General features: G+C 45.2%; 1 protein-coding gene across 1 annotated transcript; it reads left to right on the top strand.

The window, feature by feature from the left end:
* The first annotated feature begins 4,209 nt into the window (after window positions 1–4,209).
* DHRS9 (dehydrogenase/reductase (SDR family) member 9) lies at window positions 4,210–22,354 on the top strand. Its single transcript, XM_015422248.1, has 5 exons — window positions 4,210–4,245; window positions 11,405–11,774; window positions 13,222–13,480; window positions 18,083–18,246; window positions 20,283–22,354. Exons 2-5 carry the CDS (start codon window positions 11,423–11,425, stop codon window positions 20,507–20,509), a joined length of 1,002 nt encoding a protein of 333 aa, XP_015277734.1. The 5' UTR covers window positions 4,210–4,245; window positions 11,405–11,422; the 3' UTR covers window positions 20,510–22,354.
* Window positions 22,355–27,370: the final 5,016 nt, after the last annotated feature.

Here is a 27,370-nt window from a genome sequence, read left to right as displayed (position 1 = left end):
TGTATGTGCATAAACTCCTCTATGTGACCACGACTGATAATATGTGGTCTTTGTCCACTCCTTAGAACATGTGATCCATTTCTTGCCAAATTCGAATACAGTGGTTTCCCACTGGAGTCTTCCTTTGAAGTGCTTTGTTGAAGAATGGTGATTTTTAGGTCAGCATTACAGTGTCCTGGAAGACTGAAATCTTCTCCCACTGGTTTGCTGAATATTGCTCTTCCTGATATCTGATTAGTGTCCATTTACTCTTTTGTGCAGAGAATGCCATATTTGTGCTATATAAAGAGCAGAAGGGCACATTCAAAGGGTGAGTCTATATATCACATGCACATCCCCTGATAATGTGGGCTGATGTTACTGGGTCTTATAATAGCATTGCTGAAGTGGATATGGGAACCAAGTTAGCATCTGGGTTTGATCCCTGGGTGAGTCACTGTTGGGTGGCCCATTGTTGCTAGCAAGTCCCTGTTTTAGGCCTCATCCATGTGCTGAGGCGTCTCTGTTTTGTATTCATCTGGAAATACAGATGGTTCACTTTTGTAATAGAGCTTCCACATTGTAATTTTCTGTGCATTTCCCTCTATCAGCCACCATTGTCCTTGAATATTTTCCTCTACTGTGCCACTGGAGGGGTTTTTAGAGACTTTTTAAAAAGGTAACTGGTACAGTGTTATAGGGAGGGAAGGTGGCATGGTATAAACCAATCTCATCAGATCTCAAAAGCTGAGCAGGGTCAGTACTTGGAAGGGAGGCCACCAAGGAAGATTCTGCAGAGGAAGGAAATGGCAAACCACCTCTGCATCCTACTTGCCTTGGAAGCCCCTTGCTGGGGTTGTCAATGTCATAAGTCAGCTGTGACTTCAGGGCACTTCACATACACACAGACACACAGAGAGAGTGTTGTAGGTATCGCTAATTTTTTAATTAGAAAGCCTACAAAAAGTCTTCCAGTGGTGTGGTTGGAGAAATGGCTGCCACGAGGGGCTGAGAAGAGAAAAAATAATGGCACCAACATGAGTGGCAGGGCCAATTCCAGGTTTTGGGGGGCCCTGGGAAGCAAATGATCATGGGGCCTCCTTCTTTCCTCTGCCCACCACCAGGATCCCCATCCATGTGCCCCCTGCCACCTGCTTGATGGTGCTGGGAAGTGTGGTCTTACTCACTGATCTGTTTTGACTGCTGTCGATACACTGATGCCTTAACTATTTTACTGAGGCCCCATTCACATGGCGAATTTGCCGCGGGAGAGCCATGGATGCCGGGTGGATTATCCGTGCGTGATCACACCGCCACATCTGGCAAGTGTAGCGCACCCATGGCTTCCCGCTGAAAACCCGCAGTTAAAAATACCTGCCAAGAAGTACTAGCAACCCGTTTGCCACAGGCTGCTGACGGAATCGGGTGGTGTGATCGCGCCGGCGCGCAAGTATCCCCTCCAGCCATCGTCTTTGTCGTGGGCGCTGACCAACGAAACCCCGCTGCACCGCCGTTGCGTCTGATCGCATAATCGCAGATCAAACTGCGACAGCGCAAACAGCCACGCCTCCCCCCGCGTTATCCGGCCTGTCTGACCGGGGCCTGATTTGTTTTACTTGCACATTATAGTTGGCACTTGAAGCGAAATGTTTATGCTGAGAGGCAGGCCATAAATCTTTTACATAAATAAGTGATATTCTCTACCTTCCTCTTTTGGGCTGCTCTGCAGTAGCCCAAGTATCTGCCAAATCTGGCTTTAGGCACCTTTGGGTATGCTGGGTAAATTAAGCCACCAATCTGGTTCTGTCATTTTCCTTGACAACCAGTGTGGCATAGCGGTTAGAGAGTTATACTAGGATCCCTCCTTTGCCAGCTGGTTGAGCTTGGGCCAGTTGCACTCTCTCAGCCTAACCTACCTCACATGGTGGTGGTTATGAGGATAAACTGAAGGAGGGAAGAACAGTGTTGGCCACCATGAGCTCCTTTGAAGAAAGGGTGGGGTAAAAATATACTAAATTAAATCATTTTGTTAGTTGTTGTAGATTTTCTGGGCAGTATGGTCATGGACTTGGCATTGTTGTACCTGATGTTTCACCAGCACCTGTGACTGGCATCCTCAGAGGTATAACACAGAAAGATGGAGTACTCTCAGTGTCAATGTGAGAAGAAAAATGGTAGGCAGGTAACTTATATCTACTCAGGAAGGTGGGGTAGGGGTGATTCATTGTCTTGTAGGAGTAGCCCAGGCTGTGACGTGCTAACGGAGGAGCTTTCCTGAGGAGGTTCTTTTGCATATGGATTGGCTGTTGAAATTCTAATCTTATCAGTAGTGCTGTTGTAAAATGTAGAGCATTTTGTGTTTTTCAGGACAGGAAACCATGCCTTATTTATTTTTAAACTCTCTTCTTCCTGTTGAAATTGTGTTTATGTTTATGAATTTCAATGGCTTCCCTGTGTAATCTGACATGGTAATTGGATATGTTGTCCAGCATTTCAGTGTCTTGGAATAAGGTACCATGTGTGTTTGAGTTAGGCTATGTTCAGGCACTGCTGATTTTTCAGGTTGGCTAAGTCTGCAGTGTCTTTCATGTTCTTTTATTCTTGTCTGGATGCTACACTGTGTGGTACCGATGTAAACCTGTCCACAACTGCAGAGTATACAACAACTTATGAACTCCAACTGTGAAAGCCTTTGACAACATATTAAATCATTTCACTTCATTGGGTGGGTGCAGCAGTTTAAAGAGTGCCTGCTGAGAATCCTTCAGGTGTGGTATAAGCTGCTGTCCAAAAGGGAAAGAAATGCAATTGTGTCACAGGGCTTGGCAGTAGCTAGTGAATCATGTGGTGCACTTTGGGTGGTAACTGGTAGTGTACCAGTCAGTGAGTTGCTGGCATAAGGTGGTGCTTATGTGCCCATTTATAGTATATGTCTTTAAGAAGCCTTCCTCCTATGTTTTCTGTTTTACCACAACAGTTTACACAACTACCCTACTAAGATTTGATCCAGGATGTAGAATTACCACCTTTTGATTCTGCGGCTTCAACAGCTAGGTAACAGGTAGAAATTTAGCAGGTAGAGCTTTCCCCATTTCAGAGATGAAGTCATGGACAGAAAGAACTACTCACCTGCTAAACCTCACTTTTTTACAATGCTGTGAAAAGCATAGAGCCTTACCATAAACAAGTGGTGACTCTAATTCTTGAGTGACTGTTTGGATTACATTGGGTTGGACCCCTCATATCTGTTTTGCTAACAGCAACACTTTCCTCCAGTACAAAGAGCCTTCTGACACAAGAGGGGGTCCTTGTATGGGGGTGGGGAGGGAACGACATAAAACCTTTACTGGGATGAATCTGCAGAATCCAGCCCCAGAGTTTTGTTCTCTGATAACATGAGCAGAATTATTTCATTCCATCTACCAATGAAGTAGTATTAAAATTAAGTCTTTCCTGATTAATATCATTCACTGGACCCCAAAGTTCAGTTTTGTGGTTATCCTGAAATGGATGGAAAATGAATATTAAAGGTGCAGAAAGAAAGCCAGCCCCTAAGGAAATCCAGATTCTAGCAGAAGGTTTCAATTACTGACAGTTTTCTTATTAGGTTGGGTCCAATGTTCCCTCTAAGCTGAGTTATTGTGAGCTAGCTCACAATAACTCAGCTTAGAGGGAACATTGGTTGGGTCCCTCCATCTTTTTAATTCAATCTTGCCCAGTTCGCACCCACCCCACCCCCACATGGCTTTCGTCCATGCAGACCCCAAGATCCTAAGCTACCCTTTTTTGATAGTAAAAAGGAGGGCTCCCTTCTCTTTTTCACCAGTGGAAAAACTGGTTGGATCCAACATATTATTTGAAAAGTAGATGCATATAATTCAGAATTATTGCCTGATTTTATTGAAGGACATAGAAGTGTCATTCATTTTTGTCAGGACTTAATTTCCCCCTTTCCTTCAGAACGTGTTACCTAGAGCAGGAGACACGGGTTTGACTCACAGCTAAAATTAATGTACCTAATTTATGTAATCATCAATGTGATCAACAGTGTGACTCATACATGAGAAGTAATTTATGCCTTGAGTCAGAATTTACGTTCTGTAATAACAGTTTAGAAAGCCAACAGGCTGCCCTATGCGGAAGTCCTCTTTTGACGTTTCCAAGGAAGCATGACAGTAACAACCCAACAAACTTCCCTGACTAGGTATAGACAAGCAACTGTCGTTCAAAGAACAACTTGGCAATACACTGTCTTTGACTGGCTAAGTAAGTACCCATTCAGCTGATACTTTGCTAAGTGTAGAACTGGTGTAGTATAGTTGCTTAAGAGTGAAAGAGGCGTGCTGGCAGTCCCTGATTCAAAACTTTACTTCACGGGAATATGAATTCATTATTTCAAAGAGTTTGGTCAAATGTATATAAGTGGTTAGAAACCAACGCAAACCTATAATGAATATATATAAAAATTTAGGTTCAATACTTAGGTTATATGAGGAGAAGGATATGTTATGTTCTGTTTAAGATTGTCTTAGTTATGTTTTGTTTGATGTATGTACTATAGAAAATAAAAATTTATTATGGGGGGAAAAAAACTTTACTCAGAGTTCACCAGGTGATCTTCAACAAGGCATTGCCTCTCCATTATCATCTGTAATATGGGGGCAATAATATCGGTCTCCCATACATGGCTGTTGTAAAAGATTAATGAGATAATGTATGTAAAAAACTTCGAGAACATGGGGTGTGAGGGTTGTTGTTTTTTTGCATAACTCAGCAATCCTGTACTTTCTAATTATTCTAATCACTTGTTACTTAGCAGCATGAAATAAAGCCTGTGTTTGATTCTCATTATGCTTGGGTTGCTAGGTCCTCCCCGGCTGCCGGCAGCCAGTGGGGGAGTAGAGTTGCCAGCTCCAGGTTGGGGAACTCCTGGAGATTTGGAGGTGAAGCCTGGGGAGGACCGGGGACCTCAGTGGGGGCACAATGCCACAGAGTCCACCCTCCAAAGGATCCACTTTCTCCAGAATAACTGATCTCTGTAGTCTGGAGATGAGCTGTAATTCTGGGGGATCCCCAGATCCCACCTGGATGGTGGCATCCATACATTGTACTCAGATTACATTGGACAGTGTCACACTTGATGCCCTGGTGACTTGAACTCTTTGCATAGGGAGAACCCAGTTGAGATCCATAATCAGTTCTTCCAGCAGTTTGTTTTGGTTTTTTGGTTAAAAAATAGCTGTGTGGGGTAACTGTATGTTTTTGCTCATGGGGCCTGAAAAGTACTGGGTTCGATACATCAGGACGCGGACCACGACATCGGAGAAGACTCGTTTATTAGTACTTAACATATGGAACAAAAACTAACGGCCATGTGGCCAACTTTATACAATTGGGGAGGGACACCCCTAGGTTCTATTGGCGGGTTTGAACTTCCCGCCAATGTCCCTATTCGCTCCTTGTAGTTCAGGAGCCTAGTCCCTATTGTCTTCTGGATTGTAGCTCTAGATGCCTCTGGCTGGCGCCTGTCAGTGATCTGAGGACACAACAGGGCAAAACTGGTGTTTGATTTGTAGTGGGAAATGGTATGTGGGGAAAGGGTTAGCTCCCTCCCTCTCCATATGCTGTGGCTTCCCTCCAATCCCCTCCTCTGTAGCTTTTTTTAAACTGTAAAGAGCCAGTTTGGTGTAGTGGTTAGGAGTGCAGACTCTAACCTGGGAGATCCGTGTTTGGTTCCCCATGCCTCCACATGCAGCTGCTGGTGTGACCTTGGGTCAGTTACAAGTTCTTTCAGAGCTGTTCTCTCATCAGCAGTTCTGGAGAGATCTCTCTCAGCCCCACCTACCTCACAGGGTGTCGGTTGTGGGGAGGGGAAAGGAAAGGAGATTGTAAACTTCTCTGAGACTCCTTCGGGTACTGAATGGAAGGGTATAAATCCAATCTCCTCCTCTTCCTCCTCTTCTTCTTCTTAATTTTTTTTTACAAAAATTAACAAAACAATTAAAGACGAGAAGATCTAATCACAGACTTCCATATGACTTATTCATTCTGATCTTTCTTCTCAGGGACTGTTGCAATGTGACCTCCTTCAGCCCACCTCACTGAGACAGGATTGAATCTGGGGATGGTTGTTGCTGCCTTTCTCTGCTGAGGCTGCCGTGCAGCGGGGGCAGAGGGCAGGTGTGAGAAAGTCATTGTTGATGCAGCGCAGTTCCCCATGCAGAGCATAGGACCCAAACCTTGATATAAAACAACCACTGCATAACAGTCATATCTACTAAGCAGAAAATCGCTTATAGCAGTGGCTCTCAACCAGTTGTATGTGTACCACCAGTGGAACAATGAAGTATTCTACTTGGGACTCAGTTTTCACAACAAAGAATTCACTTTCCATCAATCCTTGAGTCCACCTGCCGCCACTGTGACATGCCATTTCCTGCCAACCCTACCTGCCATGGATTACCCATCTGTGATCTTTTGGCATGCTAGCGGTAACTTTTGACACTTGGTGTCTCTCCTAATCTTGTTTCCCTGCCCACCAGTCAGTATCTTTGATGTGACAATTTCGGCTGGCCCTACCTGCCACAGATAATTTATTGGGCTTCTGTTATTTTGATGTCCTTAAAATTTACCATAGATAATAAATATAATAACAGAATGCCTATAAGACATGCAAATGTCCTTCTTGGGAAAAGTGGGATTTTTGTTCTTACTAGGGTTGCCAAATGTTACTTACCTCTCCGGCGGGGGACTCCTGCACGGCTCCCGGAGCGCACGCACGCAAAGCACGCGCACAGCGCATGCACGTCACAGGGAAGTGACGTCATGACACCGGGCACCCTGGGGGCAGGGCCACGACCATACAAGGGAAAACCATAGAGTTTTCCCTTGTATGGCTGTGGCCCCGCCCCCAGCATGCCCGGCGTCATAACATCACTTCCCTGTGACGTGCATGCTGGGGCGGGGTTCCCCCCGGGGCCCGATTCCCCGGCGTCTGGGAACGGGCCTCTGGGGCGGGGGGATTTCCGCCCCCCGGGGGGATTTGGCAGCCCTAGTTTTTACCATAGTGGGATCCAGGTTCTTTGAAAGAATGATTGGTGGGATGTAAGATATAAAGGGCTGAGAACCACTGTCCTATACTACATTCAGTGGGTTCTTTAGGGGAAGGGCTGCTAAGTATAATGTTACTAGTTCAAGAACACTCTTCAGTGGTTGTCATGATCTGGGCTGTGCCACCAGAGGCCTACTAGGCCCAGGGAGCCTGACTAGCAGTAGGTGAGGCTGGGCCTACAACTCCCAGAAGCCCGAGAGGTTTTGGAGCCAAAATTGACCAATAGGAAAAGAGGAGGGCTTGGAATAAAAGATCTGGAGCAGCAGGAAAAGCTTTTCTTCTGCGCAGGGAACAGGGCCAGGAGAGGCTGCTGTGGGGGAGAGACCCTCATCCTGACGGAGGGGTGAGTAGTCTAGTGCCACTTGGAATAGTGAGCTAGGGACTGTATATATTTAGATGCATTAGGTCATTTGATTTTGTTAAGTCGTGCGCTTAACAAGAGTCGGAGAGTGATTTCAGCAAGAATGCGGTTTATTCTTCAGCTTAGTTACGGTACAACGATCGCCAGCCAGAACCCATCATCAGAACGAGACGGGACGGAACGGAACATACATACACTGGCTTGTCGATATTTAAACATTCCCGGCTAGTGTAGCCACACCCCCTGTACAAATAACAACCTATGAGGTTGAAGATATAAAGGCCAATCACAAGCGGTCCCGCTTTACAGCGTGATTGGTAGACACTCTCTGGGCTAGGGCTCCTATTGGTTACATTAGGATCCTAGCCCAGGATGAAGCTCAACATGGCATCTCAATCAGGCGATTCACATATCAGTATTTACATTCACATAGCAGTTATATACAATGCAATACATAACAGATTTATTTTCTTTTCACCCACTTACTGTTATAATTCTGCACCTTGTTGTTTGTCCTCCTATAAAACAAACCTTTTCCTTGTTGTACTCTGCCTGGTCCTCTCATCTATTATTCGGCCAAAAGGGAGGTCTGAAGGTCTTGGGAGGGTGCTCTGGGCCTTCTCAAGGGATCCTAAATCCAGAGTGGTGGCAGCGTCAGGTGCGACCCCACCTGAACCGTGACAGTGGTGGTTGCAATTTTCTCTTAAATTCTGGAAAGCTTTTTACAGAGCAAGCATGTTAGTATGTCTCCAACACAACATGGAGATTGAAGCTGATATGACCCATTAATACCTTTATGAGGGTATTTTCTTTGGGATGTGCAGATAATACATGAGATTCTTATTAAAAACCTATTAGTGGTAGCCAGAATATTAGGAGGTCAAAACTGGACAAGGAAATTATCACCACAAATTGAATCACAGTTGTGTAGGGTGTGGTATATTGTGTGGTTTAAAAGGTTATAGCATACAAACATCTTTGGAAAAGAAAATCATACATACAGGAAATATTTACAAATAGATGGCAACCTTTTGTATTATATTGAAAGAGAACCAAACTCGAGTATGCTGCAAGGAATGAAATTTTACATTGTGTATAATTGATTATATAAAGGGTAATAGCTTGTAAGTATTGTTTATTTACATAGTAATAGTTGTATTATCTATCTATCGATATTGTTTATACATTCATTTTGAATGTTTATATATTATTCTATTTACATGTTTATTTTATAATATAACATTAGAACAGCTAAACTTGAGCTCAGTAGCTCCAGTGAAAAGCTGGTGTGGTGTCATGGTTAAGAGTGGCAGACTCTAATCTGGGGAATCGGGTTTGATTCCCACTCTTCCTCCACACGAAGCCTGCTGGGTGACCCTGGGCCAGTCACAGTTCTTTCAGAACTCTCTCAGCCCCACCTACCTCACAAGGTGCCCATTGTGGGGAGGGGAAGGGAAGGCGATGGTAAGCCGCTTTGGACTCAAGGCACAGAAAGGCAGGGTATAAAAAGCAACTCTTCTTAATGACAAAACTAACAACTTATTTGACAAACAGATCTATCTTGAAATTTGAGGAGAGATGGAGTGTCTGTTATGTAAGCAGGAGACAAACTTAAAATGAGAAACTCTAAAAATGGTTTATAAATGTAAAGCCACACAAATGTAATATAGTGGTGAAAAAGAACAAGTTTTTAATATAAAAGTATAATGAAGTGGATTTTGAACAAAATATATCTTACTTCTTATTTTTAATTGCGAGATAGATAATAGATCTTCCTTTAATTTTTGGTATATTAAAAGTTATACCTAGTATGTAGTGTTGAAGAAATATGCAATACAAAATATGTATTAATGATGAAGCTATTGTAGAAAATGTCTTAAAAATTCTAACAAAGGGGATGCCGGGGAGAAGTATATCTTTACTTCTTTGTTCAATATATCCTGTAAGTATAATGACTTTTGATAACTATGATTTGTTTCATAATCCCTATATAACCCCTTTCTTTTCTCTGTATCCCTTTAATGTTACTATTTTGTTTTGAAAATGAAAAATATAATAAAAAACAACTCTTCTTTTAGAGATCAACAAAATTTGGGGGGATGAATTGGTGATGGGAGCTTTGACTCACAAAAGCTCATACTCTAAATATCTCATCCGTCTCTAAGGTGTTACTGAACTCATATCTAGCTGTTCTACTGCAGACCCACAAAACTGCCCTCTGAAACTGCCTACATAACAGTAGTAACATAACATCTGCTTATCAGAAAATGGCTATACCACACTGGGAAGATTCATTTCCTTATTTGAAAAAGTAAGAGTCATTGTATGATTTTTTTGAAAAAAATGTTTTTCTTTAGAGAAAAGGGCTGCTATTTATAGTGTTAGTGGTTTAAAGCCACTCTTCAGTGGCCCCTGTGAAATTCTTTTACATTCTGATGAGTATACTGCTGAACAAGAGTGTGATTGCACCACTAGATCAGGCAGTTCAGAAATCCGTGAGCGAAACACCAAAGGAAGTTACAGCAGAGACACATCTGCCTATCACGTTTTGCAATACTAACTGTGCAACATCCTTTGCAAATGGGCACTTCTGCTGATAAGCAGACAGCAAGCACAAGGCATATTGGACGATGCTGGTCATGTAACAGAAGCATCCTTTCTTAAATCTCAGAGCCACGTGAGCATGGTGACCATGCAAAGAATTTTGCTCAGCAACATTGTTTAAGATTTGTCTTCGACCAGCCTCTGGGTCTTTGTACAAAGCGTTCTGAAACTGCATGAGCAGCTCAAAGATTGCAATGTTTTGAGCAACTCAGCAAAATTATTGTTGTATGAGCTCAGCTCTGGATAAAGGTAAAGGTTCCCTTGCTCGAAAGCCAGTCGAATCCGACTCTAGGGTTGCGGTGCTCATCTCCGTTTCAAAGCCGAAGAGCCAGCGCTGTCCGAAGACGTTTCTGTGGTCATGTTGCCGGCATGACTAAACACCAAGGCGCACGGAACGCTGTTACCTTCCCACTGAAGTGGTACCTATTTATCTACTTGCAATTTCTTGCTTTCGAACTGCTAGGTTGGCAGGAGCAGCTCTGGATAGACTTAGTCAAAAAATTCTTTCTCAACCTCAATTGAACCAAAACTCAGGCAGACTAGTATGCTGGTAATAAAGTATTTTCTATTCCCTTAGTGCTTCATAGAGCTCACTCGTGCTTCATAGGATAAAAACCTTTATCTGAAAAAGTGCTATGGCTTCACAGAGCAGAGATAGCACAGTGGTGAAGTGTAAGTATCCCCTAGTCCTTACTATGAAGATAAGGTATTGACCTGTCCTGTATGCATCACAGGTAATATATACTGGATCTGAACACATGCAAAGTACTGTATTAACAGCCTAATGGTATGGTTGCATATTTTCTTCAGCTGAGTTCACTGGCCTGCCTTACAGGACTGCGGTAAGCGTTTACTGAGGTAATCTGACATTCTTCGAATAGAAAATACTTTATTACCAGCATACTCCTCTGCCTGAGTTCAACTGAGTTTATTGGCCTACATTGCTATGGTAAACATTAGTGAGGTAATATATGTGAAACGCTTTGAGTAGTAAGCTTATTTGTAAGTGCATTCTATTGAGTTCACTGGCACTCACTCCAGACCCAAACAAGTGTGTATAGGGGTAGAACCTTTGCCCACATCTTATTTTAATTAAGAATGAATGGCTTCACAGCAGTATTAGACACTTGGATCGCTTTTGCTCTGTTGTGTATGCAGGGTCACTGCTCTGTTGGCCTTAGAGAGTCATTTTATATTTTCTCAGCTGCTAAAGGTGCGTCACACATGCCTAGTTCTTAATGTGGACACCTTTTTCCTTTCAACTTCCTCTCACAGTAAAGGAAACCACAGTTTACACATCGTCCCAGTGCCAGGAGAGCTCTTATTGTATTTGTTTCCCTTTCTTGCAGGGCAAAAGTCGCCAGAGAATGTTTCTATTACATGAAGACGATAACTTGGGAATATTCCTCTACGTGTTTCTGCTGTCGGCCGGCTACTATTTGTGGCGTAGATGGACCTCAAACGACAATTTAAGCGCTGCCGATCTTGCAGGGAAATACATCTTTATCACAGGCTGTGACTCTGGCTTTGGACATCTGGCAGCCAGGACTTTTGACAAGAAAGGATTCCGGGTGATTGCTGCCTGCCTGACAGAAAACGGAGCTGCCAGCCTCAGAGCGGCTGCTTCCAAGCAGCTCCAGACAGTGTTTCTGAATGTGACAGACGTAAACAACGTCAGTTTGGTGGCAGAAAGTGTTAAAAAGGAAGTAGGAGAGAAAGGTAAGTGCTGGAATAACTAAATTCTGCCTTAAGTTGCCCAAAGATAGAGTTACCAGAACCGGACTCTGATAGGCTGTTCTACTCTTAGTATAGAGTAGTGTTGCCATGAAGGGCCCCAACCTGGTGACATTTCCACTTTGGTGCCACAGGCACAGGGGCCTCCTGGAGATCTGGACTTGGCCATCTAAACAATGAGCAAATGAATGAATGGGGATGTTTCTTTGTGGTGTGGGGTTGTGTAGCCAGTGTGGGGTAGTGTTTAGAGTGTTAGACCAGCATTTGGGAGACCGGGGTTAGCATCTCTACTCTGCTATGGAAGCTCGCTAGGTGACCTTAGGCAAATCATACACTGTCAATGCAACCTGTGTTGTAAAGTCATTGGAAGGATAAAATGGACCTCTTCTGGTTGTAGTCCGAGCGGCAGTGGAGGCGGAGGTTTAAGCTAAGGCCAAGAACAAGAACCACACTAGGGTTGCCAGCTCCTGGTTGGGAAATAGCTGTGGATTTTGGGGGTGGAGCCTCAGGAGGGCAGAGTTTGGGGCATAATGCCACAGAGTCCAACTTCCAAAGCAGTTATTTTCTCCAGGTGAATAGATCTCTGTCGTCTGGAGATCAGTTGTAATAGCAGATCTCTAGCCACCAGCTGGAGGCTGGCAACTCTAGTCATTGGTAGAGTACCTAATTCTGGATTGGGAAATGCCTAGAAATTTTGGGGGTGGAACCTGGGGAGGGTGGGGTTTAGGGAGGGGCAGAACCTCAGTGGGGTATTATACCATAGAGTCCAATGTCCAAAGTAGCTGTTTTTTCCAGGGGAACTGATCTCTGTTACCTGGAGATCATTTCTAATCTGGGAGACATCCAGGCTCCACCTGAAGGTCTGCAGCCCTAGTCATTGAGCCTCTCCCCCTTGCTGTAGAGCTAGATGGCTTCCCTGTTTCCTCCCAGAATTAAATCCGAACAAATGGTGACCATATAAACTAAGCTTATTATTTCAGTCTGGTCCTTGTATCTGTTAAACAACCTTAATTAAGTTTATACTAATATGCTGCTCATGCTCTACCTATATGAATGAACTGGTAACTTCCATTCCAATGTATCTGAAGAAGTGTGTGTGCACACGAAAGCTTATACCTTGAATAAAATTTTGTTGGTCTTAAAGATGCCACTGGATTCGATTTCTGTTCTGTGGATTTCTAATCAGTCGCAGCACACCACTCTAACCCACTACACTGACTCAAATGAAGAGATCCACATAGTATAATTTTTAGTCAGTTCATCACATTCTGGATTCTAATTGCAATAATACTGTCTAATTGCAATGATCTTACTGTATAATTCTCTGCCTTTTAGAAAACAATTTCAAATCATATAACTCTATGCCTATATGTTTCATCTGCCAATGTGACCAACTATCTTTGGTTTGTTTTTCTGTCTCCTTTCTTCACAGGTCTGTGGGGCCTGATCAATAATGCAGGGCAAATGGGACCCTCAGCGCCGACTGACTGGTTGAACATTGAGCACTTTAGAGAACCAATTGAAGTGAATTTGATTGGACTCATAAACGTTACATTAAATATGCTGCCCTTGGTAAAGAAAGCCAAAGGGAGAATAGTAAACATAAGCAGCATTGGTGGTTGTGTAGCAATATGCTCAGGAGGCTATTGTCCATCCAAATTTGGGGTGGAGGCCTTCAACGACAGTTTAAGGTAAAGTGATAATTGGCAGGGGAGGCTTGATCAGCTGCTTAAGAGAGAAATCTAGTCTGGGGGGGGGGAATCGCTCTTAAACATACCATGTGTTTTCAGGCTCAACCCAGTCCAAGCACAGGCAAGTGCCTACATATGGAGGATTCTACAGGCAGAGTTGCCAGCCTCCAGGTTGTAGCCCGACATCTCCTGGGGTTACAGGTGATCTCCAGGTGACAGAGTTCAGTTCACCTGGAGAAAGTGACCTCTTTGGAAGGTGGACTGTATGGCATTATACCCCACTGAAGTCCCTCTTCCCCCCCAAACCGTGCCTTCCTCAGGTGCCACCCCCCCAAAAAAAAAATCCCAACCCAGAGTAGTCAATCCTACCCACAGGGCTCAGCCAAACCCTTGTCCTTCCTCTTCCCTCAAACCTCTGTTCTCCGCCAACTACTCTTGAGAAGTTGATATGGGCTGAGATACAAGGAGAAGGCCTGGATCAGAATCTCCCATTCTTTCTTTCCAGTGACTCCTCACACTGCCTGCACAGCTGTTCAGAGACATGCATAGGTGAAATGGCAAGGACAAAACGTAGGAAAGGTTCCACCCTGATCTGGGCAGCCCAGGCAAACCCAGTCTCATCAGATCTCAGAAGCTAAGCAGGGTCGACTCTGGCAAGTACTTGCATGGGAGACCTCCTTGGAATACCAGAGGCAGGAGGTGGGGGCAGGCTTTACTCAGTCACCTCTCTGAATATCCTCCAGGCCCCCAGTAGGGGACAATCACCAGAGGTCACCATGGCTTCCAGGTGCACACAGAGTCAGTCACCAGAGGTCACCATGGCTTCCAGGTGCACACTCACTCACATGAACATATAAGTGTCAGGTTCCATCTGTGGTCTGGGAGCTGACCCGGCCGTGGCATCTGGCTACCCACCAGGGCGGACGGTCCTGGGAGTCGGAGAGAGTTTGTTAAGGAGGAGTTTGCCATGGGGCCTCAGATAGGCAGGGGACGGGGTTAACGTCACCACTTAAGTTCCTCTGCCGGCATGTGCAGGACACCTCTCGTTCTCCCTTTCTTTCTCGCTCTCCGTTTCTCTCAGCTCAGTTCTGTTGCACGTTTCTCCTCCCTGGCCCCTCTGCATCTCTCTCCTTTTATTCCCCCTTCTTCCCTCCCAGCACCACCTGTGTTCCCCGCCCCCCTCTACTCCCAGTCTGGCCCTGCCCCCGGTGATAAGCCCAGACGCTGTCTGGGTGTTCTGGGCGTGGTCGCAAGTGTGCTGGTGGTGGTCCTGTCGGCCCAGGGGCTGCGCCGCCACCCTGGGTGTTCTGGGCGTGGTCGCAAGTGTGCTGGTGGTGGTCCTGTCGGCTGCTCGCTGGGGCAAGGTTCTGGGGTGCAAGCTCCAGGGGCTGCACTCTGCCGATGCTACTGCAACCCTCTGGGTCGCCAAAGGTTGGCTCTCCCGGGGCTTTCTGCGATGAGGAGCCGGGCCACGGCTCCACCGGTTGCCATGGCGTTGTGGTTGCTCCGCTCCTCTGCTGGTTCCCAGGTGAGTCGGGTGGTTGGGGCATCTCTGGGGGGTGGGGTCTATGTCCCACGGCCACCGGACTGGGACAATAAGAAATACCCCCCCAAAAAAATTAAAAATAGGAAAGGTTCCTATAAGAATCATCTGTGCACAGATGTTGGATCTGCATATCACCTGGATCAAGCCCTTTTAATGTAGGTTGCTTCTTTGTGTACAAAGATGTTCAGAGAGGAGCAAGAAGGTGGAGCAGCACAGGGCATGTCTACCTCATAACAGCAACAATAACAACTTGGAACAGCAAGAATCCTGCAAAGATACATCTGTGGTTCCCAAGAACTTGGATAGGCCTCAAATTACAGAACACCATCTACCAGTCAAACATCTGATTGTGACAAATTGATGATGATAATAATGATGATGAATAAAGTTGATAACAAAAACATCTGGAAGTGGCTCCAAAAGGTCACTTGAAGAAAGAAATGGAACGAGTCATTCTAGCCGCAGAAGAGCAGGCTCTCGAAATGAAAAGTATGAAACTCAAGATCCAGAAGACCAGTAATAATAACAGCACATGTTGACTTTGCAAGACAAAGGATGAAACAGTCGACCACGTAGTCAGGGCCTGCAGTAAAATTGTTCAGACTATAAAGAATGTCACAATAGTTATGTTACACTAGACTCTGCAAGAAGTATGGCTTACCATCAACCAGAAATTCATGGGAGCACAAACCAGACAAGATCGTGGAGAATGATGAAACAAAGATTCTTTAGGACTTTCAGCTGCAAACAGATACACCTGGTGCATAATACTTCTGATCTCACAATTGTAGGAAAAAAATGAGAAATCGTGTTTGGATCACTGACATTGCAGAGACAATCACAGGAGACAGCAGAATAGAAAAGAAAGAACAGGAGAAGTTCCAAAATACCAAGACCTATGAATAGAGTACCCTTGGAACAGTGCCTAGGAGTTTCAAGAAACACCTGGATATTTTGGGCATTGAGCAAATAATACCAGCTCAACTCTAGAAGACAGTATTTCTTGGAACAGCAAGGATCCTGTGAAGATATAGCTGCAATACCCAAGAATTTGGCTAGATCTCAAATTGCAAACCATCTACCTGTCAAATATCTGACTGTAACAATTCAACAACAGCAACAACAATAAAGTGCTATCAACTCGCAACCAAATTTCAGTGATCTCTTATGGGGTTTTCAAGGCAAGAGTTATTCAGAGGTGGCTTGCCATTGCCTTTCTCTGCATAGCAACTCTGGTCTTCCTTGGTGGTCTGCCACCTAAGTACTAACCTTGGCTAAACTTAGCTTTCGAGCTCACAACAGCTTGGACTAGTCTGGTCTACCTTCTGGGGAAGATAATTTCTAAACGATCAGTTCAGTTCTGTGTGAATGCAAACCCAGCCATCTTGTGCCATTTCTCATGCCTACATTAAAAAAATCTGTATAGAACATTACTATCTGTTCAGCCAGTATGATATTGGAGCCATATACAGGGTCTGAGGAAGGCAAAAAACAATGATATTGGAGCCATATACAGGGTCTGAGAAAGGCAAAAAACAACAATGGCCCCGTTCACATGGAGCATTTGCCCCACTGAAGGCACGGAAGTCCTGTGGATTTTCCAGGTGCGATCACACCGCAACATCTGGGAAGCGCAGTGCTCCCGCAGTGAACCCGTGGCTTCCCGCCGAAGATGCGGATTAAAAAACTAGTACTTACGAGGTACTAGTTTCCAGAAACCGCGGGCCAAGGGCGGGCGTCTGATCGTGTTTCCGGTAGAATTACATGGCATCCGGCGTCCGCCGATGTTCGTTGCAAACAGGGGGGGGGTTCTCCCAAGTCTCCGCAGGATGCGCAAAATCGCCCAACAGTGCATGTGCACAAAGAGCGATTGCTAGTGTGATCGCACGGCGTGGCTTCTTTGCCGCGCTGCAGGATACTCGTGTGATCGGCATCTCTCCCCGACCACGGGACCTCGACCGGGACGTGTGATCGGGCGGCCGCGCATTATTTTCCTCTGGGGCAAACAGCCACGCTCCCCCCCCTATTTTCCGGCCCGTGTGACCGCCGCCAATGTTGATCTTACAAGCAGATACACTTGTAAGAACAACATCCTTTTTGCTTTCCTAGGCGCTAATATATGGCTCCAGTACCAATTACCAGACAATAATGTTTCCTATAGATTTGTCTTCTGTCAGTGTGAGAAATGACACACTTATATGGACTCATGACACAATGCTTCTCATATATCTATCAGTTTTAAAGCTCATGAAGGATAATTTCAGTTTGCAGTCATATGCCCATTTCCACTATTTCTCTCTCCATTTAACGTTTTTTTCTATGCTGCAAAGTGTTTTCTTTTTGTGGGAACCAATAAAGAGGAAAATGGAAGGCAATTTGTGTGAGCTCCAGCAGACGAAGATTGGCCTGTTGGGGAAGTGATATCTTAAGAGGGATGTGTTTCTCTGAAAACATCAGGGAACATTGCTGAGGTATTTGAGTAGCCACTTGAATTATTTTTTTTCTTTTTGCTGCATTGTGCTCTGGGTCTGTTTTGGAACAAAACCCTTAAAAAATTGTAATACAGCAGCTGCAAGGAGTCGGATGTAACAGAATTGAATAAAGGTTACCAGTGTCCATGTAGGCCTTAAGTTCTCTCAGAACTACAACTGATCTCCAGGCTACAGAGATTGGTTGCTCTGGAGAAGCTTCAGAGGGACTCTTTGGAAACCATAGATTTTAGGTGAAATCCCTCCCCAACCCCCCTTCCACAGGCAATGCCCTCAAATCTTCAGGAATTACCTAGGCTAGAGTTGGCAATCTTAACTGAAATCCAAAACTGACCCAGAGTTATAGATTGGCTACACATCAGGATAATGATGACAGCATATGAGAACATGAAGAACTTCTCATGTTTTTACCTCAGAGTTCAGGATTGATAAATTGTACCATAACCTCATGCATTTTATAATAGATATTGGGGGTTACATGAAATAAATATCTATAAGGGTTTCTATCTAGGGAAAATAATGCCCACGACACAAACTGAAATAAGTAGTGGCATCTTTAATTTACAGACGAGATATGAAAGCATTTGGAGTGAATGTGTCTTGTGTTCAACCTGGGCTCTTCAACACACCTCTCTCTGACAAAACCAAAGTGTGGGAAAGAAAATTAAACATTTGGAATGAGCTTCCTTCTGATATCAAAAAACAGTACGGCGAGGATTATCTAGCAAAAGGTAAGGAGTCAAGTGACTTTTTTCGAGCTGGTTGATTAAAGGCTGAGAGTTCATTTTGCTGCTGCAGACCAAGTGTGAACACACAAACATAGGAAGCGGCCTTAAGGTTACCCACACAAGGCTGGCAACAAGGAAGGGGGGCCAACCTGGAGAAGAATCTAGCCTAAGGTCTTCAGAAGTTGGTAGTGGGCTCCATGCTGGGTCACTTGGGCCGTAGCAGGTACCCAGTGCCAGTCCTTGTTCTCTGCTGTGAAACTCCTTTGGGCTAATTGCATGCCTCAGCCTAACCCACCTTACCAAGATGGGGGAGGACTCACCAGTGATGTAATGACATCACCAGTGATATGCTGACGTCACTCCCAGGAACAATGTCAGCATGATGGTCACTTTTGGGTGCACAGAGAGTGATGTCAGCACATTGGTAGGCTGCCCACTGCCCCTGATTTTCCCACTCATTTTAGTCCCACCACCCAGCTGAGCAGTGATGGGAAGTGCCTGCTGGCAGTGGGGAGTCCCCTGCCACAAGTGGGGAACCTGGCCAGACCATTGGTCCATCAAACTCAGTACAGTCTCCTCAAACTAGAAGTGGCTCTACGGGGTATCAGGGAGAGGTCTTTCACATCACCTGCTACCTGGTCCCTTCAACTAGAGATGCTGGGGATTGAACTTGGGACCTTCTACATGCAGAGGAGATGCTCCACCACTGAGCCGTGGCTCCTCCCCAGGGAGGGAGGTACTATGGCTTGCAAAGATCCTACAGAAAGGGGTGGCAGTTCTGTCCCAGTCCCTGACAGCTGTGTGCCTGGTGGTCCATGAGCCTTCTCTTGCCCCTTTGCTCCATGTGAAGTAGGCCCCTAACATGACCAATAGCAAGGAGACCATATTTTACAAGGTGGGAAGAGACTTTTTGCTCTTCCTTCCCAAATGGAGTTGTCTGAGAGGCTATAAAAAGCACCAGGTATCCTGCGGTTCCTCTCACTGCGAAAAAGGATAGTTGAGAGCCAGGTGTAGTGGTTAGAATGCCAAGCTAGGATCTGGGGGATCCAGGTTCAAATCTTCAGCTCTTTGAGTGTTCAGGCCAGGCACTGTCTTTCAGCCTAACCCTCCTCATGCTGTCCTTTTAAGGATAAAATGAAAAGGGGGGAGAACAATGTTGGAAGTCATTTGGGGTCCCTAGTGGGAAGAAAAGATGGGTATGAATATCTAAATAAAATAAATGGTTATATGTTAAGCGATGGGTTGGGCTCCATCCACATCGGGTGTATTTCAGCAAACCTTCCTTTAAGTAAATGATATGGGAGTGCTGTGAACTATTAATTATGTGTTCTTAGATAAAGAAACTCAGTGGTACTTAAAAACCATTAGCACAAAATTTAGCTTAAGCCCGTTTCTTCTCCAGTGTTACATCTGTTGCATATCTCCAAATATGTTGATTTTCTTCACACAGTACCAAGTGAGCTTTTTCACTCTTCCTCCATCAAGCTGAATTCACAGTTAGTCACAGATAGTGATTAAAATGTGGAATTTACTGCCAGAGGATGTAGTGATGGCCACAGGAATAGACGGCTTTAAAAGTAGTGATGGCCACAGGAACAGACAGCTTTAGACAGATTCATGAAGATTAGGTCTATCTGTGGCTACTAGCCATGGTGACTGAGGGGAACCTCCACATTCAGAGGTAGTCAGCCTCTGGATCCCAGTGCCAGGAGGCAGCATCAGTGGAAGGTCTCTGCCTCTATGCCCTCTTGTTGGCCCTCCAGAGGAACTGATTGACCACTGTGTGAGGCAGGATGCTGGACTAGATGCACCACTGGTCTGATCCAGCAGGTCTCTTAAGACTGTAGCATGTATAAATGAGGCTGTACGGTCTTCTGTGGGTAGGGTGGGCCGTACAACACAGAAGGAGATCCCTTGGGCTTTACTGCTTTATTTTGAGAAGATGCAAAGAGCTGAAAGGAATATTAAAACTGAAGAGTCCTCAGATAAACAGCTCATCGCAGCATGCTTTTCTTCCCCTGGTTTCATTCTCTCCCCAGATGCAGAAAAGAAAGAACAACTGGTCCAGAGGTTTCAGAACACAGACCTCTCACTGGTTGTGAAGTGTATGGAGCACGCCATAATGAGCAGGCGTCCACGGATCCGCTACAGTGCAGGCCGGGATGCTAATGTTTTCTGGATCCCCCTCTCCTACATGCCAGCTTTTCTACAGGACTATGTACTCATGAAAAATAAAGCTAAGCTGGTAGATCCAACGGCAGGGTAGTTTCCCTTCTTATGTTTATGAGCTTCCATTGTAATCTCAGCTGGTTGGCACAGAATAAAGACTGGATCTGTCTCAATCGCTGTTAGTTTAACCACATCCTTTAAAAGAATCCAATTCATGATTTAACACCAGCTCCAATGGAAAGATCGCTAGAGCTGGGTTCAGAGGTAAACAAGCGTCTGGGGATGAAGGCTATAATCATTTGTTGTTTATATTTTAAAAATAATATTCTTTGTTTCTTGAGGCAAATCTAGATTACATTGGATTTGCATGTGGCTGGTGAAATATAGGCAAACAGGTACTTAAACCAGCTGTTTACTAGAACAGAGACAAAATAATAGTCTTCAAGAAAACTTCAATCCTTCCCAGAATCTTTTTCTTTAAATCTGTCCTGTTCCTCTGTCCCTGTAACCTGTTTCTAATAAATGTAAGGCAGGTCACATGGCTCAGCTGGGAAAGGGGAAAACAGAAACTCCTTGAGGATAGTACCTGGGCAGTGTAGACGCCTACTCCTAAACAGGGACTAGAGCAAGGAACCTTCATGCCTAGCATAACCATCCCACAGCTCCATGATGCAATAAAAGGTAGGCTGGGACTTGCATAAGGCTGTTCTTGACTTAATGGAATATTTGAACAGGGTCAAATAATAAGCAGACCATTGCATATATGTGGAACTGGCCAGTGTCCCAACCAAACTACCCTGTTTATTGTGGCAATTAAAAGGGTGCTTTGAGGGCTGACAGTTATGAAAGTGCACTTCCAGGGAACACTTTCTTATCCCAAAAATGTCACTTGTTTAGGAGAGCCACATGCTATAGCAAGTTTGGAATGTAGCGACCTAAGTTTAAGGCAATGTGCTCTAGCAGCAAACAATGCAAAGAATCTATTGTTCTCCTGGGATCTCTTTGACCCAGCATCCCTTTGTCCTAACTGGGTCATTTTCTAGTTTACTGTTGAGAATGACAGTGTGTGGTGTGCTTTTTGAGCAGTTGTTAATTTATTGTGTGGTTGAAACTCTATTGTACTGTATTTTCAGATAACCTCTTCGTTTTTATTCTAAGCTGCTTCGGAAACCACTTTGCGGAGAGTTGTTACATTCGTTGAAAGAAGTAGATATAGTTTTGCATTGTATGGTTGTAGAAGAAGTGTTGTATGTTTTTCAAGTGGTGCTATATTGTATTTTGCCATGTGCATAGTCCCTTTTTTAATGAGTACTGGGGCACTTATAAAATGAATATATTGCTAAAATGCAATGATGTTTGAAGTGGGGCTTATGTAAGTATGGGACTCTACCACTATGGGGAAGTGTGCCTGTGCTTGTACACTCATTAATATTTATACCTTGGTTCAGCTATGGTAAAACCACTGTAGATGCTTTCTTCCTTTGACCAGTAATCCTTTGTTCCATTTGATAAAGACATTCTAGTCTTCAGTAAACATCATTGTGTTTGCCTGATGCACCTGTTACACCTTTCTCTGGGGGAAAAGCCATTAAACCAAGCAAAGTCTGTATACAATTCAAATTGCCTTGTTATAGAGCCCCCAACAAGGGAGATGTTTGATTCTTGTTTCATCCATTCATTCTGTGTCCTCTTAATATGGAAAAATATGGTTAGTTCCCATAAGCACTATAAAAAATATAACTCAGGTATGCTTTGTGCTACCAGCTTTTCACAATGCCGTGGAAGCATTTCGCACACAAGGCGTGGCTCAATGATACCTTTTGAGTCTTTTATCAGAAACTGGTTGATTGAAGGTGTCCGTGATCCCCATGCAGTCTTTTGCAGACTTAAACTTGTTTGAAAAAAACTGACTTTTAACTCTTACTGCAGCACCGAAGATTGGTACCCCTTTTGCAAGTTTCAACGTTTGACTTAGTTAAGCAATTAGATATAAATAATGTAGATTTCTTTATTGTTTGAAATGCCTGATGCCTGTCTTCTTTCTGAGTTTCCTTGAATAAAAGTTTTATTTTGGATAAAATATATTGGTGTTCTGGTCTTTCTGAATAATTTCCCCTTAAAAACAGCCACAGCCATGCTGTTTGGTGTTAAACAACTGAGTTCTAATAAGCAAACTCTGTGCTTTTCAATTCAGAGTTCATTCTGTATCTCTGAATTTCCTCAGTATCATGTAGTGAGGCACTTAGGAACAAGATTCTAAATCAGATGCTGTGCTGGCAGCCCTTTGAAATAGGGTCAGCCTATGAGCTGCTGTACAGGTTTTTTGAAGTGGAGATTCTTTTACCCCGAGAACTCTAATACATGAAACACCCCACATATGTTGTGTCATGGGTGCACAACCAGACTGGCAATCAGACATATATCTGAGGAACTTACCTTGAACAGTGCCCATTTGCTTAGCACTGTGCCCTAGAAAGGACACAGGGAGCCAGAGAAAAGGGTTAAGAAGTCCCCCTGCCACTGTTTCCATTGGTGAAAACAGGCTGGAAGGGAAACCAGAGGCTCCGTCCCCCCCCCCATTTCTCCCTCACAGCCCCAGGCAAACAAGCACTGTTTAAGGTGAGTTCCTTGACTTATGCCTGACAGTGAGTCTGGATCTTCGACGTGGTCTCTGTGCTTCACACCCATGGGTTTCAGTGCACACGTGCTGGATCTATCGGTGCTGTAACAAGCTCTTTTAACGGATTTTCGTGCCCAGACCTCGGGCATGTGCAGGAACCCCGCCAGTTCCTTTCTTACCGCCGCGTTGGAAAGACCTTTTTCTTCGTTGGTCCAATCGGTTCGTGTGTCTTGGCTTTTTGCCTCACGGCTCTTCCCCCTCAATTTATTCCTTTTCTTCATTGTTCTTTCAAAAAACTTAAAAAAAAAAACTGCTGAGGGGGAGGTTGCCACTTTACCTCAGCTGAGCCTTCGAGCTACCCCCCCTCACCCCTTCTTTCTTCTTCATTTTGATTTTTATGGAGAAGTGGGGCTTTTTTTAATAGGTGCAAGGGTTGCAGAAGTAAACTTGCTCCCCCTGACTGTCATACCCTTTGCATATTTTGTCTCGGAGAGTTTCATCGACCAGAATCCTGTCGCCACTGCACTCGCTTTTCAAACCAGACCCGAAAAACCTGAGCTGCGCGCCTTAAAGTGGCCCTGCTAGAATCGGCTCTATATCCTTCCTCAGCAATGGACGGCGAGAAACCATCAACATCAACGGCTCTGGCATCGAGGCCTGCCTCCGATATCGGCCAACCGACACCGAAGCCTCCGGCATCAAAGGCGCAATCCTCCGCTTCCATGCCAGTGAAAAAGAAGTCCAGGGCAAGTAAGGAGCAAAAGTCCGCAAAGAAGGGCTCTTCCAAACCCCTTAAGGTGGCAAAGAAGGGGAAAGTAGCGGTGGCTGCACTGGGTGATGCCCCTAAAGTGCCTCCTGCTCCAACGACTGTATCGATACCGGAGGCCCAAGTCCCTCCACCGATACAGACCATCCACGTCTTGGACTCCCCTGTCCACCAAATGGAGCGTCCTTACTCCAACATCGAAACGGTAGAGCTCTTAAGTCATCAAATGGATGGAAAGCCTTCTCTGTCTCCTTCCCCATCGTCGACGGTATCGGAAGCTCCCGACATCGATCCACGTCGGCACTGATACACTTCATGCGACGCGGAGCATCACCCTCCACGTCTGCACAGTCAATCTTTCGATATCGACAACTGAGATTACGTGGGCTCCTCTCAAAGACATGCTACCGCTTTGTCTCCGAGACGTCCATGGTCCAGAAGTCGATCCCCACGAGTCTTCTTGCCCCCGCCACCACCTCTGTCTTGGGATCAACGACAGATAAGGTATCTATATGGGGCTTATCTACCATCCTGGCCATGGCTGACTCAGGCGAGCTATTCCGACTGGGATAGATATTCATCCCACTCTGCTCATAGATCAAGATCGCCCTACAGGTCAAGACCTTCAGCATCTCTCTCTCATCCTCCTGCAGACAATCCTGCCCGGCATAACTTGGATCACAGTCGTCCTCCCAACCCTCAGGTCGTTCAAACCCCAGTCGTTTCCACCCCTGTCGTTCCACCAAGACCTTTAACTGGTCAACAGGATACTCCTGTCCAAATGCCACACCAGGAGTCCTCTGATACAATGGAAGACAATTCCTATACGGAAGCATCTGAGGCTCACACCTCCCCTGATCATAAGTCTCCTAATCAGGCTGTCGCTGATGATTTGCCCATCTCCCCATCCGACAATCTCTCGTCATACACAGATCTTGTAAAGAGAATTCCCTAGGCCTCTCTGTTGTTCAGCAACACCCTGTCAGCTATGCTGCCATGGGGGTTGGGGAGTTCATTCTGTGTCTTGTAAATTGCTATTGCATTCCTATCCCTGCTGTTCTGCATTTGCTGAAACGCTTATCTCGACAGATGTGCTGGAGGAGGTTGTATTGACTGGAAGTCTCCCATGTACCGTGAGAGACCCCCAGTTCCCAGCTTTAGCCACCTAACAGTTTCTTAACTTGTCCCACGCGTGGGAGGGTATCTAATTGGCCCATGCCATGGGGGGTGCATACGAATACCCTATATCTTATTATGCTCTATTGGTTGCCACATTTTTAACAGTTTCAAACTGCAACATCACATTTCAAACACTTTCAAACTAAGTTATATAACATGAAGAGTCCAACTGTATTCTTCCTGATGGAGGATAAATACCAATGTACAGTTATTCGTACCGAACAATGCAGCAACCTATTGTACATTTCCCAAGTGATGATCCATCAGGTAAAGCTAGCATAAGGTGATTCAGCTAACAAGCTAGGCTTGCTTGCTAGCTGAATCACCTCATGGGAAAATACATCTACTAGGCTTGCTTGCTGAGCTGAATCATGACAGTGAGAAATGCAAGCTGAATCATCACAGTGAGAAATACAATGATCCATCAGGTAAAGCTAGCATAAGGTGATTCAGCTAACAAGCTAGGCTTGCTTGCTAGCTGAATCACCTCATGGGAAAATACATCTACTAGGCTTGCTTGCTGAGCTGAATCATGACAGTGAGAAATGCAAGCTGAATCATCACAGTGAGAAATACAAAACCTCCATACCAAAAACCAAGGTTTGGATCTGGGCAACAAACTCCAAGCAGAGTTTTTGACTTCCCTGTCACTGAATCAGTTCATACCCGTCTATCACCAGAACCCCATTACTCCTGTCGTCGTCTCCACACCCCCTTCCCCACCTCTCATGGAAGAGGTGTCCGTCCTTCTGCAGAAGGGAGCCATCGAACAGGTATCACCACACCTCCACGGGATGGGATTTTATTCCCGATACTTCACAGTCCCGAAGACAGATAGAGGCGTTCGACCCATTTTAGATCTAAGGGCACTGAACTGTTTTGAAACCTACCATCGCTTCTGCATGGTGTCCTTACAGCAGATTATGCCACTCCTACGGAAACACGTCTGGATGGCCACCCTCGACCTCCAAGACGCATACTTCCACCTCACCATCCACCCCTCCCACCGCAAATACCTACGCTTCGCGATTGGTCAACAGCATTACCAGTATGCAGCCCTGCCATTCGGCCTGTCCAGCGCCCCAAGAGTCTTCACGAAGACTATGATTGTGGTTGTGGCTTTCCTTTGTCTCCGGGGTATCTCCATTTACCCTATATCGACGATTGGCTTTTGATAGCGTCTTCCCAGAATGCCCTGGTCTCAAACATCACCAAGACACTGGCACTACTAAAAGTCAATCGAGAAAAGTCTCAATTGAGTTCAGTCCAAAGAATAAAGTACATCGGCGCTATACTAGACTCCACAACATGCATGGCTTACCTGCCTCAAGACAGAGAGGCAGACATCATTTCCTTAGCCACCATTGTCCATATCCACCCTTCTGTCACTGCCTTCGAAATCCAAAGGCTACTTGGCCTTATGGCTGCAACTACGTTGGTTCTCATCTTTACAACTATGGTTCATCTGGAATTACAACCCAGTGAACAACGCTCACACTGTCATCCTATCCCCCCCTCCCAACATAAGAGACTCGTTACTTTGGTGGACTGCCCCTTCCAATATCTTCCAGGGAGCACCCTTCCACTCTCTGTTACCCCAAATCACCCTGACCATGGATGCTTCCCTGTCGGGATGGGGTGCACACATGATGGGTCTGTGCGTCGGGGACAAGTGGAACACCCACGAGCAAAGTCGACACATAAACCTTCTAGAACTGCTCGCAATTCAGTTCGCGGTCACGAGTTTCCTACCAATAATCAAAGGGAAATGTATTACGGTCCTCATGGACAATACCACCGTGGTCTCCCTACGTCCCTGCAACCTCGCCATTCAGTTATGGGACTTTTGCATCGCCCACGACATCTTTTTGGTAGCCACACACATCCCAGGTCACCTGAATGTGCAGGCAGATCATCTAAGTCGAGCAAGGCTCAGTCTCCACGAGTGGGAGATGAACCCGTCCTATCTTTTCCCACTCTTCTGCAAGTGGGGATCTCCCCAAGTCAATGTTTTCGCCACCAGAGCTAACAAAAAATGTCCCCTGTTCTGCAGTCAACGCGGCAGGAACTCACAATCGCTCAGAGACAATCTCCTTCTTCCCTGGCCCTCAGGCCTTCTGTACCTTTTCCCTCCTTTACCCCTACTTCTGAGAGTGGTACTCTGAGAGTGGTACGCAAGATCATTCGAGACGGAGCGGACTGCATGTTGATAACACTGTGGTGGCCGAGACAACCATGGTTCTCGACAGTCCTTGAGTTGTCAAAGGGAATGTACCACCAATTACCACCGGTACAGGACCTCCTCTTCCTGTCAGACTCCCCTCTCTTACATCATGACATACCACGCTTGAAATTGACGGCGTGGAGAATAACGTCAAAGGTTTTTCGACCCG

This window comes from Gekko japonicus, unplaced genomic scaffold, assembly GCF_001447785.1.
Source record: "Gekko japonicus isolate JY-2015 unplaced genomic scaffold, Gekko_japonicus_V1.1 scaffold469, whole genome shotgun sequence".
NCBI classification, from domain to species: domain Eukaryota; kingdom Metazoa; phylum Chordata; class Lepidosauria; order Squamata; family Gekkonidae; genus Gekko; species Gekko japonicus.
This window is presented reverse-complemented; position numbering and strand designations above follow the sequence as displayed.

Coding starts and splice junctions, on each gene's coding strand:
- DHRS9 (XM_015422248.1), top strand. CDS start 11,423: ATGTTTCTATTACATGAAGACGATAACTTGGGAATATTCCTCTACGTG. Junction 11,775..13,221: donor AAAGGAAGTAGGAGAGAAAG/GTAAGTGCTGGA, acceptor CTTTCTTCACAG/GTCTGTGGGGCCTGATCAAT. Junction 18,247..20,282: donor CGAGGATTATCTAGCAAAAG/GTAAGGAGTCAA, acceptor TTCTCTCCCCAG/ATGCAGAAAAGAAAGAACAA.